Raw genomic sequence first — 14,573 nt, forward strand, 5'->3', positions numbered from 1 at the left:
TTTGTCAGGTACCACAACAGTTCCTGGTTTTCTCCTCTGCACAGAGTGCGTGTGTGAGTGTGTATGTGTGTGCGCATGAATGGCTGCACTTGGGCTAGAATGGGGACTGAATGAGTCATAACGTGAGGGGAAATGTGAATCCATCTCAGGTGTGAGGAACTCCCAAGATTTCACCAGACTGTAGATTTCTCAGGGGCAGAGACTACATGCTGTCATTCATTCCTGAACCTCAGCCGGGTTTCTGGCACATAGTGGGCGCTCGTGTTGGTTTGTTGAGTGAAATAAAAGGAGGGGAGAGGGAAAGGGAGAGAAGGCAAGATAGAAAGGAAGAAAGGGAAGAGGGAAACTGGGAGAGGGAAGAAAGGAGGTGGAGGACAGGAACCCTGGGCAGGGATGCTGTGGACATGCACGCGGCTGGGGCTGTATATCTCCATAAGGAGTACGAATTTGTGAGATGGCAAAGATGGACACTAGGCCCCCTCCTACTCATCACACACACCCCCGTTGTGAGTGGCTCTGGTGACCCTGCAGAGGCCGCAGAGGGACCTACCCAGCCCCAGCCGCCCTGGCCCTCTAGGCCGGGGCGGCACACTCACCTGAAGGTGGTAGGATGTGATCACAGGTCTTTTCCCTGGACACCAGACGTCCTCCTTCATCTGCCTCATGGCCTGAAGACACTTCCTGCGGCAGCCCCCGTCCTCATCCAGCTGCTCCAGCAGCACCCGTTCAGCCCGCAAGAAGCTCAGCTGCCAGTGATAGTTTGAACAGGCCAACAAGCTAAACCCAAATGACTGCGGGAAGAGAAAAACAGAGGGAAATGAGAAGGATGATGCTGGTGGAGGAGAAAGCCATCTCCGAAGCAGTCCACTAGGAGGGGGGACCTGCCACTGGGCGAGCAGCACATCCCACGTGGGGACACGGAGGGAGCCTCAGGGGAGCCCCTTGCACGCAGGCAATTAACTGGGGAGGCTGCGTCCACTTTCTCCTGGGCAGTGGTTCTCCAACTTGAGCCTGCCCCAGAATCACCTGGAGGGCCTGTGAGAACACAGATTGCTGGGCCCTGCCCACCTAGTCTCATTCCCTAGGGCCAGAGCAGGGCCCGGTAATCTGCATTTACCACAGATTCCCAGGTGCCGCTGCAGGTTCTGGGGATCTAGTGAAATTTCAATTTTCCTTCCGAAGCTGGTTGGTGGTTAGTGATGCTGTGGTTGGTTAAGGTGAGAGCATCTCTGGTGAGCCGGGACCCTGCAGGCTAATACCTTGATGCACTGCACTCTCTCTGCAGAAGGCCAGCGCTTCAGACACGAAGGCCACCGGGCTTTCTTGGACCAGGTGGTGGGGATCTCCACTGAGGGGGTCAGCTCTAGTTCCACCCGACCTGTGGAGGTTTCCACGGCAACTCGAACTGCAGGGCGGTCCATTAGCATGCTGACCTTACCTGGTGGTAAATGACAGACAATGGGAAGACAAAGCTTGGCTCAATACTAGGGTTCAAAGAAGGAATTTGTGAGCTGTGGCTCCTACCAGCTCCTTGTAACTGGTGGGGCAACTTTCAGAGTTTCAGTAGCACACCAGGGCAGCGTGTTTATGTCAACACTAGACAATTAGCTAAGTAAATATTGATAGAAACATCTCATTGTTGGTGGGGTTTACTTTTTTCTTTCATCCTCCTCCCCTATCTTTTCTAAAAAATTAATAGACTCTTTCCAGAAAGCTCAACTGAAAGAGACAGAGAATACAAGGAAAAGGTGTAGCTTTTGCTACTGTAAGATGAAATCCAAGCATTTTTCTATAACCCCCCCATTCCACCCAGATGTCGACCCCATTTAGGACAGCCTCAGACCCCTTACTTACTCATTTGCCTTTGGTGGGGTTCAGCTTAACCTGTCTCTTAACTAAGTCACAGTCTCAGAGACGGTATTTGTTCCCACCACCCATTGACCAGCCTAGCCTCAGATGGATTTATCATCATAAGCCTTGAAATCATAAAATACTTCGAAGTGTGGCAGAGCCGCTGGCTTGAATAGTCAAGTAAGCAGAAGGAAGCCCTCCCTGTCTTTTCCAACCAGGCAAAGAGAGGGAGAGAAAAGGAATGGATCAGGGAAGGTTTTCCAGCTCATACATTAGAATTCATTTCCAGTTTGTTCCCCTTTCTTTCAACAGATACACAGTAATGTTTTGTTTGTTGGCTTGCCTTCGTCGTACATAGGGATGAGCCGTCTTGAATCGGGATCTGTTATTTTGCTTTTCCTTGCTCAGAGAAGGAAACAGAAACTCATTTATTAATTGTGTTAGGCTGTTCAAAAGGAAAACACTCCTCTCCTTGGCTGGGGTGTGATAAAGAGCTTATTGTCTGCATCTCATCAGAGCTGCGCAGACAGGAACATGACAACGTCTGGCACTGCAGCATTATTTACTGAAAGTACCTCATCAACCTGGCCCAGTTTGAACCTCTTATATGCACTTTCACCATTAACAGTGTCGCAGAGTGAGGAGGTGAGCACATGTTGGCTCCAGCCTGCCTGGCCCACACCCTGCTTCGCCTACTCTGCCAACTCGGTGTGTGACCTTTGGCCTGTTACTTAATCTCTCTAAATCTCAGTTTTCTTGTCTGTACAACAGTTAGAAAAATGATCCTAACTCTAACAGGGTTGCTATGAGTATTAAATGAAATAATCCATGAACGCACCCTCTACATGGTAACAACCCATTCAACGCGAGCTATTTCCATTACAGAATCTTTCAGAACTATTCTGTCTAGACAAGCAAAAGTACATGCAAATCCTCTTCTTTCTTTACAAGTGGAGTTGCATATTATTCAGCAATTTGGTTTTTCACTTTATTATGTTGCACAGGCATTTTTCATAACTCTGTGTGTGCATATATACACCACACACACCCCATTCTTTTTTTAATTCTAATTTATCTTTCACTTCAATTTACTCCACCAATGAGAAATATATGCAAATGCAAAAGTCAACAAAGTATTTTAAAAGGGAAATGAAAAGGAGGGATTTCTGTTAAAGTCATATGTTGGATTGGAGATCCCCAAACCCACTGCCAATAAGACATATAAAAGTTTTAAAACATTATTTGTATGTAATGAGACTGCCAGAAAGTAGGAGAATCATTTGAAACTAGCAATGAAGCAAGAACACCTACCCAGGAAAGTACTAAGTGGGAGAATTGCCAAAATACCCTCATGGCGTTAAGCCTCGGTACTTACAGCTTCTGTGTATAGAAACTGCACAGAGAGGAGGAGAGGAGGTCTAACGGGCTGAGGCTGGGGCTTATGCTAGGTGGTAAGCCTCACAAGCCTGGAATCAGGAAAAGCTGTACCTTGAGGGAAATTATGAACTAAGAGAAATAGACAGATTTTCTCGTGGGCTCTGGATAGTTGATTTAATACAAACAACAACAAAAACCAAGCGCTTCCCTCCTCCCTAGAATTTCAAAGGCGTTAGTCACCATCCTGTGTTTAGGGCCTGGATGTTTACTTCCCCAATTCATCTAGGTAAGATGGTACTTCTGAGAGTACCAGGAAAAATCAAATACAAGTCTTCTCGGAGAAACACACCCCGATACGCACATGGAGTGTGAACGGTGTTGCATAGACAGGGGGTGTGGGGCTCCAATCCATTATCGACACACCTCGTGCTTTTTAAAGGCCGCGTAATAGTCCACTAGGCAGAGGGAGCATAATCGATGAAGTCAGTCTTCCTTTGTTAGCCATCAGATGATTTCTAATGACTTACTATTACAAAGCCAATTCAGTAGATATCCTCATGCATATTTCTTTGTGTATCTGCAGGAATGTATCTTTAGAACTGGAATTGTTGAATTGCCAAGTAAGCACATAACAAAAATAAAAATGGACTAGCTGCCCTTTGAAAAAGGAGGTACCAATGTACACTTCCAAGAACAATGCATGAAAATGCCTATTTAACCATACTCACTCCTGCACTGAGCATGATTATATGTCAGCCTACGAGGTGTTTTAATGTATATTTCTTGGAATGTATGTTAGATGGAGCATTTTTTATTTTTACTAGCCATTTACATTCTTTTTCTGTGAGCCGTGCTTTTCGGTCAGTATTTCTATTGGTCTGCTCATAGCTTTTCTTATTGGTTTATAAATACTCTTTTATAATTAAGGAAATTAGCCATTTTCCCAGTTTGAAATTCACCTTTTTACTCTGTGTGAACAGAAACATGTGTGTGGGCAGGTGTGCACATATGCTACACTGTACAGTAGCTTAGGATTTTGGGGTTGTGAGAAAATTATAATTCGAAAAGATTCATGCACCCCAATGTTCATTGCAGAACTATTTACAATAGCCAAGGCATGGAGGCAACCTAAATGTCCATCAACAGATGACTAGATAAAGAAAATGTGGTGTGTGTATATATATATATATATATATATATATATATATATATATAAAATGAAATATTGCTCAGTCATAAAACAGAATGAATAATTTGCAGCAACATGGATGGACCTAGAGATTATCATACTAAGTGAAGTAAGCCAAAGACATATATCACTTATATGTGGAATCTAAAAAAAGAAAAAAAAAAGATATAAATGAACTTATTTACGAAACAGAAATAGACCCATAGACATAGAAAACAAACTTATGGTTACCAAGGGTGAAAGGGGTGTGGGGAGCGATAGATTAGGAGTTTGGGATTAACATATATACACTACTTATAAAATAGATAACCAACAAGGACCTACTGTATAGCACAGGGAACTATACTCAATACACTGGAAACTAACACAACATTGTAAATCCACTATACTTCAATAAAAAAGAAAAGAAAAAAAAAGATTTTGGGGTTGTCAAACATAATCAGTTCCTTATGGCTTCTGGCTTTTTGTATTTTGGTATGTCAGTGGTTCCCAGATGTGCTGTCCCAGCACACTGGAATACTGCAGTCAGTTGGAGGCTGTTGTAGTGGAAATGTGCTAATAACAAAGATCTGAGGTTGATGAGTAATTTGCGAAAGTACCCAGGTTTTGAAGCTAACATCTTGGAAACGGTGCCTAACCCAAAGACTGTCTTATCTACGCCAGGGCAGTAATCTCTTGAGGCCACGGAAGTGTGTTGTGAGTATGAATTCCATTCTGTGTGTCACAGCATAAAAAAGAGCTAATTCATATTATGGGGATTAGACAGATGTAAAAAGCACATGATTGTATCCTCAATCTAGGGGCGTGAGCTTCAGGAAACACCCAAGCAGAGGGGTTTTTTTAGAGCAAAATGGAAATGCCAGACATTTTCCTTGTACATTTCCTGATCGGCTCACCTGACAGGTGACAGGTTTCAATTGCGTTTTCGACCAGTTTCCGGAACACCTGGAGGACCTTGGCGGGCACAATGTCTCCGTCAATGTTCACATCTGCCTCGTGCCACTGCCACAGGCTCTTCAGAAACTGCTCCACCTCCAGCCACTGCTGCAGGCCCTCTGGGTCCCGCAGGGGGCAGGGCAGCCGGGCGCCCTGCAGGGTGTAGTAGCGCCAGCGCTGCTGCCGGGCCTCCTTGTACCCGGCCAGGCCTCTCATGGGGACTGTGATGAGGAGCTGGGTGGGGGCCAAAACCTGGGGTTAGGAAAGGAGGGAGAAGGAGTGTGAGTTCATAGACTCGGGAGGCGACAAGCCCTCAGGGAGCCGCCCTGCTGACCCAGGCCGCTCAGTTAACCACTCAACCCTTAGCAATGTGACAAGGAGGACAGAACTGCGCCCACCTGCCCACCTGCTGGCAGAGGATTCCGTCTCTGTTGTGCCACTAGCCCATTGTAACGCTTCGGGCAAAGAAATTAACTCAGTGAGGCCTGGGTTTCATGGATCTGCAAGGAAAAAGAGTGAAGTGGACCCGGAACTCTAGAGGCACCTAAAGCTTGAGGGGAGGGGGACAAAAAGCAGGGAGGGGAACTAGTAGTCACTGCTTTCTGCACCTACCAAGCACTGCGATTCTTGTGCATTAGCCTATCTCATGTTCACAGCTACACATGAGGTAGGCTTTGCTAACATTTCCCAGATGAGGAATCTGAGGCTCAGAGGGGCTCCAAGTCTCCCCAGGGACACACAGCCAGTCAGTGGTAGAGCCAGAACTTGACTTTAGGTCTTCCGATTGCTTGTTCAATGGTTAATTGTCTCTCCTGAGCTGGTTCTTAGTCAAGAATCAATGACCCGGGATGGGTGAAAGATCCGGTATGAATTAAGGGTGGGAAGAGATGGGGGAGGACGTGAAAGAATTCTGCAAAATGCCTCCCTTTCTTTTTGCTTGTACTGATGACCCACAGACAGTGTTAATGACTAATCCTTACAGAATCACAGGTGACATGAAATCCTGTTTGTTGAGACAAGGTGAGCTATTGAGATGATTCTAAGTTTAATGGGAAGAAGTAAACACTAAGAATCTACTTACTCTGTTTCTACAGGAACCGGGAAAGCAGTGGTCAGGCCAATAGTCCAAGAGATAGAACAAATTAGTCCACAGTGCAGTACCACCAAAGGGAAATGACCTTTAATCACATCACACAGCAGCCCACTCCACCCTGCATGTTGCCCCATCACTCAGCTATACACTGGAAGAGCCACCTCCTTTCCACGGAAAGTTCTGACAGTGGAATTTGAATAACCTTTGCCCAGGGACCAGTCAGTGGCGAATTCAGGGGTGAACACCGAAATCAGCAATAACTCACTCTGCCTCATGTTCATGGAACAGTAGTATGGATGTTTAGATGATGTGTGCACGTGACTTCTGGTGTCCATTGAAATGTGGTGGGATTAAAACAAGGGAGGGGGGATCTAAACTATGGCCTTTAAAATCTATATAGTTTGGGGGACTTCCCTGGCGGTCCAGTGGTTAAGACTCTGCGCTTCCACTGCAGGGGGCAGGGGTTCCATCCTTGTTCGGGGAACTAAGATCCTGCATGCTGTGTGGCGTGACCAAAACAAACAAACAAAAACAAACAAAAAACCCCAAATCTATACATTTTTTGAACCCACTTTCATATGAATCCAAGAACACAACTATCATGTTATTAGTCACAAAAATGGTGGTTAATAAATGCTTATTGAATTTGGGCCAAGATAAAATGAAAGCATTTTTATATGCCCCACTGTAACTATTTTCAAAGCTTATATAATATGCAGGATACAGTGTATATAAATGCAAGATATACTTTAAGCTATGAATTCTAAGTGCGACCACAGAAGGAAATTTCTCCAGATATAGTTCTAGGAAAAGTGGTGTTATGTTTCTATTCCTAGTCACTTGCCTATATTTGTCCTGTTTAGGTTGGCAAGGTAGTAGAGGTGGGCAGATGATGTTCTGACATTCCAGGATCCAATCTAATTTTATAATTTTCATCCTGGAGTGATTTCTTAAAGTCTGATTCTGTCCCCAAATCCACAAGTCCCAGCATCTTGTGGGTGGTCCTTGTACCCACCAAACTTGAAATGTACTGGACTAGCAATGGTCTTTCGTTCAGGTACCAATTCTTTTGATTCCTCATTCATTCAACAGAAGTTGAGTGTCTATCATGGGCCACACACTATGCTGGGTGCTAGGAAGGGAGCAATCAAGAAACATGATCCTTACAAGCAAGGAACTTACGGTCTTGTGTGAGAGCTGGGGCATGCGTACACGTAACTTTAATACTTATATGAAAGAGGTTCTTGTGTGTCACAAGAAAAAACAAGATAGAGCCTCATTTCTCTCGTCTCTAAAAGGGAGCAAACCATAATGTCTGTTCCACTAGGTTGTGTGCAGGTTTGGGTGAGATCATTTCTGTGAGACTGGCTTTGCCCACACTACAATGTTGCATGAATGCTCGTTGTCACACACGGGCCCTGGGGGTTTAGAGCTCTGTGGGATTCCTCAGCAGGGACAGAGTTGCCAGGCTGCTCCTGCAGTTCCTAAGCCACCTCTTCCAGTTTCTTCCTTCCCCCACCTGTAGCCCATCCACTATCACTTTCAACTCTTTTCTCACCAATGCCTTGAGTTCCCTGTACCCAGTCCCCAATCTATTAAATGGGTGCTTAATAAATGAATGTGTGCTTAACTGAACTTTAATTGGTACAGTGGGACACACTTTGGAATCAGAAGCACAGGTGGAGTTCTGGTTTTAGTGCCTAATATGACTTGATCAAGTCATTTGACTTTTTTAAGCCTCCATTTTTATCATCTGTAAAGTAGGAATGTAACATCTATGCAATGAGTGTAAGTGGTAAATACTAAGAGATCTTGTTAGTAATCTTAGTGGTGCGAGTGCCTGACACATGCTGAGACCACCCCCCTGTTTCCTGGCTCGCTGGGTGGGCACTTAGAGCCAAGTGACCCACATACCTTAATGTTCTCATTGTACGTGTCAGAGTAAAGGACGGCTTGAAATCGAATGTCTTGGTAGCTGATTTCTGTGGTCAGACGATGGACAATTTTCTGCACCTCTTCCACCGTCTGGGAAATCCACTGGCGCCTCAAGTCCACCTGGGTGTGAAAGGATCAGCAAAGGCCGTTATTCCCGGATCAAGCCCCAAGGAAGTGACGAGACAGGGCACAGCTCAGAAAATCCTGCCCTTCCAAGAGCTCCGGGAGAGATGAACTTAGGTCTGATGACACTCGTTGGTGCCTCAGTGTTCTCTTCTGAAATAGAAGCGTTGCTCGATATTTATGTAGTACCTGCCTTGCGGTAGGTGCTTTCTAGGTCCTCCGCATGACCGTGAACAGGACAGCAGCGAACAAGATAGAGATACTTGCTTTCTAGTTGAAAATACAGGACACATGCGTATGTGTGTGTGTATACATACATACCTACACACAAACATATATACATATATGTGTACACACATATGTATAATGTAAGATCAGGTATAAGTCCCAAGAAGAACAATACAATAGGATAAGGGACTAGAGAATAAAGGGGCTGCTATTTTAGACTGGTGGCCAGGGAAGGCCTCTCGAAGGAGGTGACATTTGAGCGAGCCCTGATGACAGCTTGGGAAAGCAAATTCCAAGGCCCCTAAAGCAGGAGCAAGCTTGGCAAGGCTCAAGGACCAGCAAGGAGGCCTTTGCTGTGGTTACAGGAAAAGAAGAAGGAGGGTGATAGGAGATGAACTTGGAAAGGATGGTGGGGGCCAGGCCATCCCACAGGGTGTTGTGAACCATGGTGAGAGTCTAACATGGGATAAGAATGCCTGCTGTCCGGGTTGGTGAATATAAAATAGTCTAAGGCAGGTGAACATGCGGCGGATCGTCTTCTGTATGTCATCAATACATGATGGTTCCCTTCTCCCCTGCGCTCACCCCGTCCTTTGGCTCCTAGACCCTTAAGAAAAGGCGTGCCCTGATGTCTCTTCTGACTCTGCACGGCAAGTCTCCAAGAACTGGAACGGGCTCTTTGTTACGTTGCTCCGGAGGCACCTGCAGGCTGGTGTTTGATAAGGGTCTCCCTCAGAGATGCTGCAGAGCGTGTGTCTTATATGACCTTAAGTACGATGATCAGGTCTATACTAGCTTTTAATATCATCTTCTTGCCACCAGCAGCCAGCCACCCCTCTCCGTGTGTTCATCTCAGAGCATTCATCATGGGAGAAGGGACAAAGGGTAGCTTTTTTGAGCATCTATAAACTATCAAGATTCTGCATCTTTTGGAGTATGTAAGTGGAAGAGAGAAGGTAGTCACAGAGAGGGGCAGGTCATTTGCCATGCCCAAAATAAAGGCAAGTGCTTGTAGAAGCATAATTAAGGGTCTCTCCAGTGTAGGACTTCTCTGATGTGCTGGGATTCAATTCCATTTGACCAATTTTTGTTGAACATCCACTTCATGCCAGGTTCTGTGCCTACAGTGTTGTCAAGAGGTTGACAGATAAGATGACAAAGCAAGACCAATAAACTGGAAATTAAAATTACAGCCATTAGTGCTAAGTATAGGTTTGCAAAGGATGCTAAGGGTACACAAAAAAGGGAAACTGCATCTAGCCTGGAGGCCTTCCTGAAGGCATGGTATATCAGAGTTGTATCTTGAAAGGTTAGCAGGAGTTAGCTAGAAAGAGAAGGTTGTTCTAGAAAGAGAAAATGGTAGATACTTAACACAAGGAGCACAAGGGGAGAACTGCAATTGTTTCTACTTTGTTGGAGCAGACGTTGCCTTGGAGGAGAATGGTGAGGTGGGAGAACAAACGGTGAGAGGTCTTGAAAATAAAGGAAGAAGAATTTCAAGAACAAAGTCAACAGTAACTGGCTGAGTGAGATAAGGCCCCCCAAATGCCCGTAGAGTTTGGTAACTAGAACAGGACTGATGTGTTTGGGGAAACGGTGGGCGTCAAGCCAGATGGCAGTGGGTTTAGAGAGAATGGGAAACCAGCAAGTGAAGTCAGAGGTAAGCGACTCCTCCCGCAAGCCTGGCTGGGGGAAGGAAAAAACAAAAACAAGGACAGCAACGGGTTTTTTCAAAGGACACACAGGTTCGAACATGTTTAGATGCTGAGAGAAAAGAGCCAGTGAAGAAGGAAGAAGGCAGAGAGCAAAACCCCTGAGCAAGGGTTTCCCAGCCAGGAAGCATTGTGGAAGTCCAGAAACCTGGTGAGGAGCTCGTCTCCGTGCGTCAGAAGGAAAAGAAGATGGGTGCAAATGCAGGTAAAAGCATAGAGATCTCCTGCCTGACGTCAGCAGGAGACAAGGCAGTGCGTTGAGAGTGAGGTGAGAAGAGGGAGGCAGGGGACTTCAGGGTGACAGACATTGGCAATAGCTTCTCTAAGGGATGAGGGGCCATTTGGGCACATGGGTAAAGGTTGCCAGGCAGAACCAAGACTCAGCTCTGGGTGCATGAGGCTGTGGGATACCAGTGGGCTCATTTATAAGAGGTTGTCTAGTACCTCCCGGCCCTCCAGGGGTAACAGTGGAAGTGCTGAGACTAGAGTTTGCTGGCAAGATCTGGAGGAGAGCAAGGGAAGAGATCAGTGGAGGGCCATGTTTTCGAGCCTGGGCCGAGAACGGATGAAGCCAGTTTGGTAGATTAGGGGACATTGGACAAGTTCAGGGGCCAGACATCTGATCAGGAATAGTGGGAAAAAGTAAGACAAGGGCTAACTAGATAGAACGCTGCAGTCAGAATGGTTGGGAAATAGTAATCTTGAATAGTGAAGTTCTCAGAATGTGTTGAGGACTAAGGCTAATTTCCTAAATCTTCCAAGTCCACTGATGTGAGTCCATAGAACTTGACTGTTAGTAACACAGTGGTGACTCTATATATGCAGATACATTTTGTTTCCTATGTTAATAAACTAATGAAAGATTCATTACCATATTGATACTATCAAATAATTTTTAACTGATAAAAGCTTGAAAGTGTGTGTGTGTGTGTGTGTGTGTGTGTGCGCGCGCGTGCGCGCGCACCTAGTGGGAACAGTTCTCCATTGTGAACCTCATCTACAAATTATGCTGCCATTTGATGGTAGAATTTTCTTACCGGCAGGACAAGTTCAGACACCCCTTAGAAGACACCTATAATTTCTCATTCATTATTCCTCTTTATGACCTGTTCTGACGTGTGAAGATAAAAGTCAGAATAAGGAAATACTTTTCTGGGCCTAGAGCCACAAATTCTGGTTTTAATTTTCTTTATCTGTCACTTTGGCTGCAATTTAAACCCAGGATCTTAGAATTGGAAGAGCCTCAGAAATCATCTTGTCTGGTATCCTTTTACAGAAGGCCAGAGTGACACGGTGGCCCTCCTAATATCACACCGGTACTTAGCAGTATGACTAGACCTAATGCCCAGGTTCCCCAACTCTTCTTTCTGTCACACTGTGCTACACCCTCAATTAGGAGTTCCAGAAATAATACCTACCTTTATCCTCTTTCTGAACCTGACCATGCCCTCAGTTTGGAGTTCATGAAATAACAAGTCCAAAGTTGTTCTGACATGCCGCAACACTGACTGCTCTGGCATGCCGCAGACACGTAAGGGCGACACAGCAGGGGTCGGACAGTGATGCAGGGCTTAACCAGCACTGTGGAGGGAGAGCCCTGCCTTGGACAGGCCTGCCCCAGGACCCAAGCCACTGGAGTCAAGGGGGAGCCGCTTTCCTGTTAGGTGATGGGCAGCCCCTTCCTGCCTATGTCTCTGGATACACTTCCTGCCATTGGTTCTTAGCAAACAGGATCACAGAGCTATTCACCTGCCCCCAAAGGGGTTTGGGCTGGGGGTTTCCCAGGCTCAGTCCCACGTACCTCTTGTCACTCCCACGGTCTAAACCACAACCCAGAAGCCCCAGGCTGTTTCCCTCCACTTGTCCTGACCATGCCTATGGGTAAGAAGATTCCATTTCACTGTGTGGAAAAGCAGGAAATGGGGCCTGAGGCAGCTTTACAGGGAGTGGCCCTGGTGAAAGAAGGAGGCTCTACCGGTCGCCAGCCCAATGTCAGAATCCCTTTGTTGCCTCTCAAACTTCAGGAAGCAAGCTAAGATACCCGTTGTAACCTTGAAGCAGCCTTGTCACTAAATTTATTTCACAGCAAAGCTTTGAAACAAACTTAAGGAGGAAATATGATAATTTAAGAAGATGGATCAAAGCCCATTTGGTCCAAATTTTTTTTTTTTTTTTTGGCCGCTCCCTGCGGCTTGTGGCATCTTATTTCCCTGACCAGAGATCGAACCTGGGCCCTAAGAGTGAAAGCGCCAAGTCCTAACCACTGGACCACCAGGGAATTCCCTCATGCAGTCCAAACTTGACCTTGAGTGCCTGTTTAAGTTTCATTCACGTCCTCTGCTGATTAGGTCAATGCACAAAGGTTGGGACTTCCCTGGTGGTCCAATGGTAAAGAATCTGCCTTCCAATGCAGGGGATGCATGTTCGATCCCTGGTCAGGGAACTAAGATCCCACATGCCAAGGGGCAACTAAGCCCACGCGTGGCAACAACTGTGCCCGTGCGCCTCAACTAGAGAGACTGCGTGCCGCAAACTGCAGAGCCCACGTGCTCTGGAGCCTGCGCACCACAACTAGAGAGAAGCCCTAGTGCCACAACGAAAGAACCTGTGAGCTGCAATGAAGATCTCGTGTGCTGCAACTAGGGTCCGATGTAGCCCAAATAAATAAATAAATAAGTAAAAGAGACTTTGTCTTAAAAAATAAATAAATAAAGAGAAACACTTTGTTTCTAAAGGGAAGCATTTGTGGGTGTGGCAGAGCAAAAGCAGAAATGAATTGTGGTAAATTAACCAGGCCCATGATGTTAGATGTGGTTAGATCATCTAATCCAACCCCTGCATTGCACTGATCCTGCAAAAGTTATGCCACACTCCTTAGCATACAGATTTAGTCACTCTAACTAAGCAGAGTTTACGCAGAAACAGTCATTAGAGACTGCTGGCACCTTTAAGGTTGCCATCCATTTTTTGTGGGCCTCACTCCAGGGCTTGTCTGTGTGCCCACACGCATGTCCACCTCCCCGGGCACAGTGTCAGGCCCATTGTTGTCCCACATCATTTGCTGCTATTAATAGCTCAAGTTTGTGAACAATTTCCTGTTTCAAATAAAAATTATTGAGAATTCAAGGTTATTCCTTATAATTACATCAGTCTGACTCACTTGTATTCCCACATGCTTTCCTGAGAGGGAGGTAGGGGGTATGCTAAATAGTGCACCAGGAATGCCACACAGGCCTGGCCACACCCAGGAGCATGGGGCCAATGCGAATGTCATCCATGGTGAGTGCCACTGGGGAAAAAGGCTGAGAACTTCCTTCTAGACAACAGGAAGTCAGACTTTTAATTCTGGAATTGCATTAACTCCAATAATCAGTTTAAAAAAGTGGTGGGGTGGGGGGCACAGACACTGACTGTCTCTGTCTTCCAGGGGTTAATAATTTAAAGGCACGGAGACTTAAATTCAGTGATCCATACAGATAAGACATCACACTCTCCATCTTTTTAGACTAATTCTTCCATGAACCAAATGCTTGGGCCCCACAGGATATTTGCAGCTCCCAACAGCAGAAGCCATAGCAACAGCAGCACCGTGGAGCTAAGACTGGTGAGGCGTTGCTGTGCGCAGGATACTTTATAAGGGTTCGCTCCTTTGAGACTCCCGATAAGCCTTTAAGCTGGATGCTGTGATAATCCCCATTTTACAGAGGACGACACTGGAGTTCAGAAAGTGTAATAACTTACCTGGGGTCCCGGAGTCAATAAGTCACAGAACAGGAATCCACACCCAGGCGGTGCCCTTGTTCATAATCACTGCACCGCTCTGCCTCCCCAAGGACAAGGAGACTGGGAATGAAAACCGCTAACTGCTCGAATGGGGTTCCAGTAGCTGGAAGGCCTCTCCTCCACTCGTTAAAACCCTATGCATTACGCATGCGCTAAGGCTTTGTCATCACTCTTTCTGTGAAACGTCTCTCCCATCAGAGGTCACACTGCTCTCTTCCCCTCCAGCACCTTGTTTAAATCTCTATGTAGTGGGCTTCCCTGGTGGCACAGTGGTTAAGAATCCGCCCGCCAATGCAGGGGACACGGGTTCAAGCCCTGGTCCGGGAAGATCCCACATGCCGTGGAG

The 14,573-nt window shown here is 46.1% G+C and overlaps 1 protein-coding gene across 3 annotated transcripts in view; it reads right to left on the bottom strand.

The window, feature by feature from the left end:
• MAB21L3 (mab-21 like 3) overlaps positions 1-14,573 on the bottom strand; it is a 47,035-nt gene that overhangs the window by 29,981 nt on the left and 2,481 nt on the right. For all 3 annotated transcript variants that reach the window (XR_004485530.2, XR_004485531.2, XM_004263296.3), the window contains exons 2-5: positions 8,361-8,501; positions 5,314-5,605; positions 1,260-1,438; positions 597-791 (exon numbers count right to left, since the gene is read on the bottom strand). Coding sequence is in view for 1 of the 3 variants with exons in the window: in XM_004263296.3 (XP_004263344.2) it covers positions 597-791; positions 1,260-1,438; positions 5,314-5,605; positions 8,361-8,501 (807 nt within the window). In the remaining 2 variants the exon portion in view is untranslated. The remainder of the gene's footprint in view (positions 1-596; positions 792-1,259; positions 1,439-5,313; positions 5,606-8,360; positions 8,502-14,573) is intronic.

Source organism: Orcinus orca, chromosome 1, assembly GCF_937001465.1.
Source record: "Orcinus orca chromosome 1, mOrcOrc1.1, whole genome shotgun sequence".
NCBI classification, from domain to species: domain Eukaryota; kingdom Metazoa; phylum Chordata; class Mammalia; order Artiodactyla; family Delphinidae; genus Orcinus; species Orcinus orca.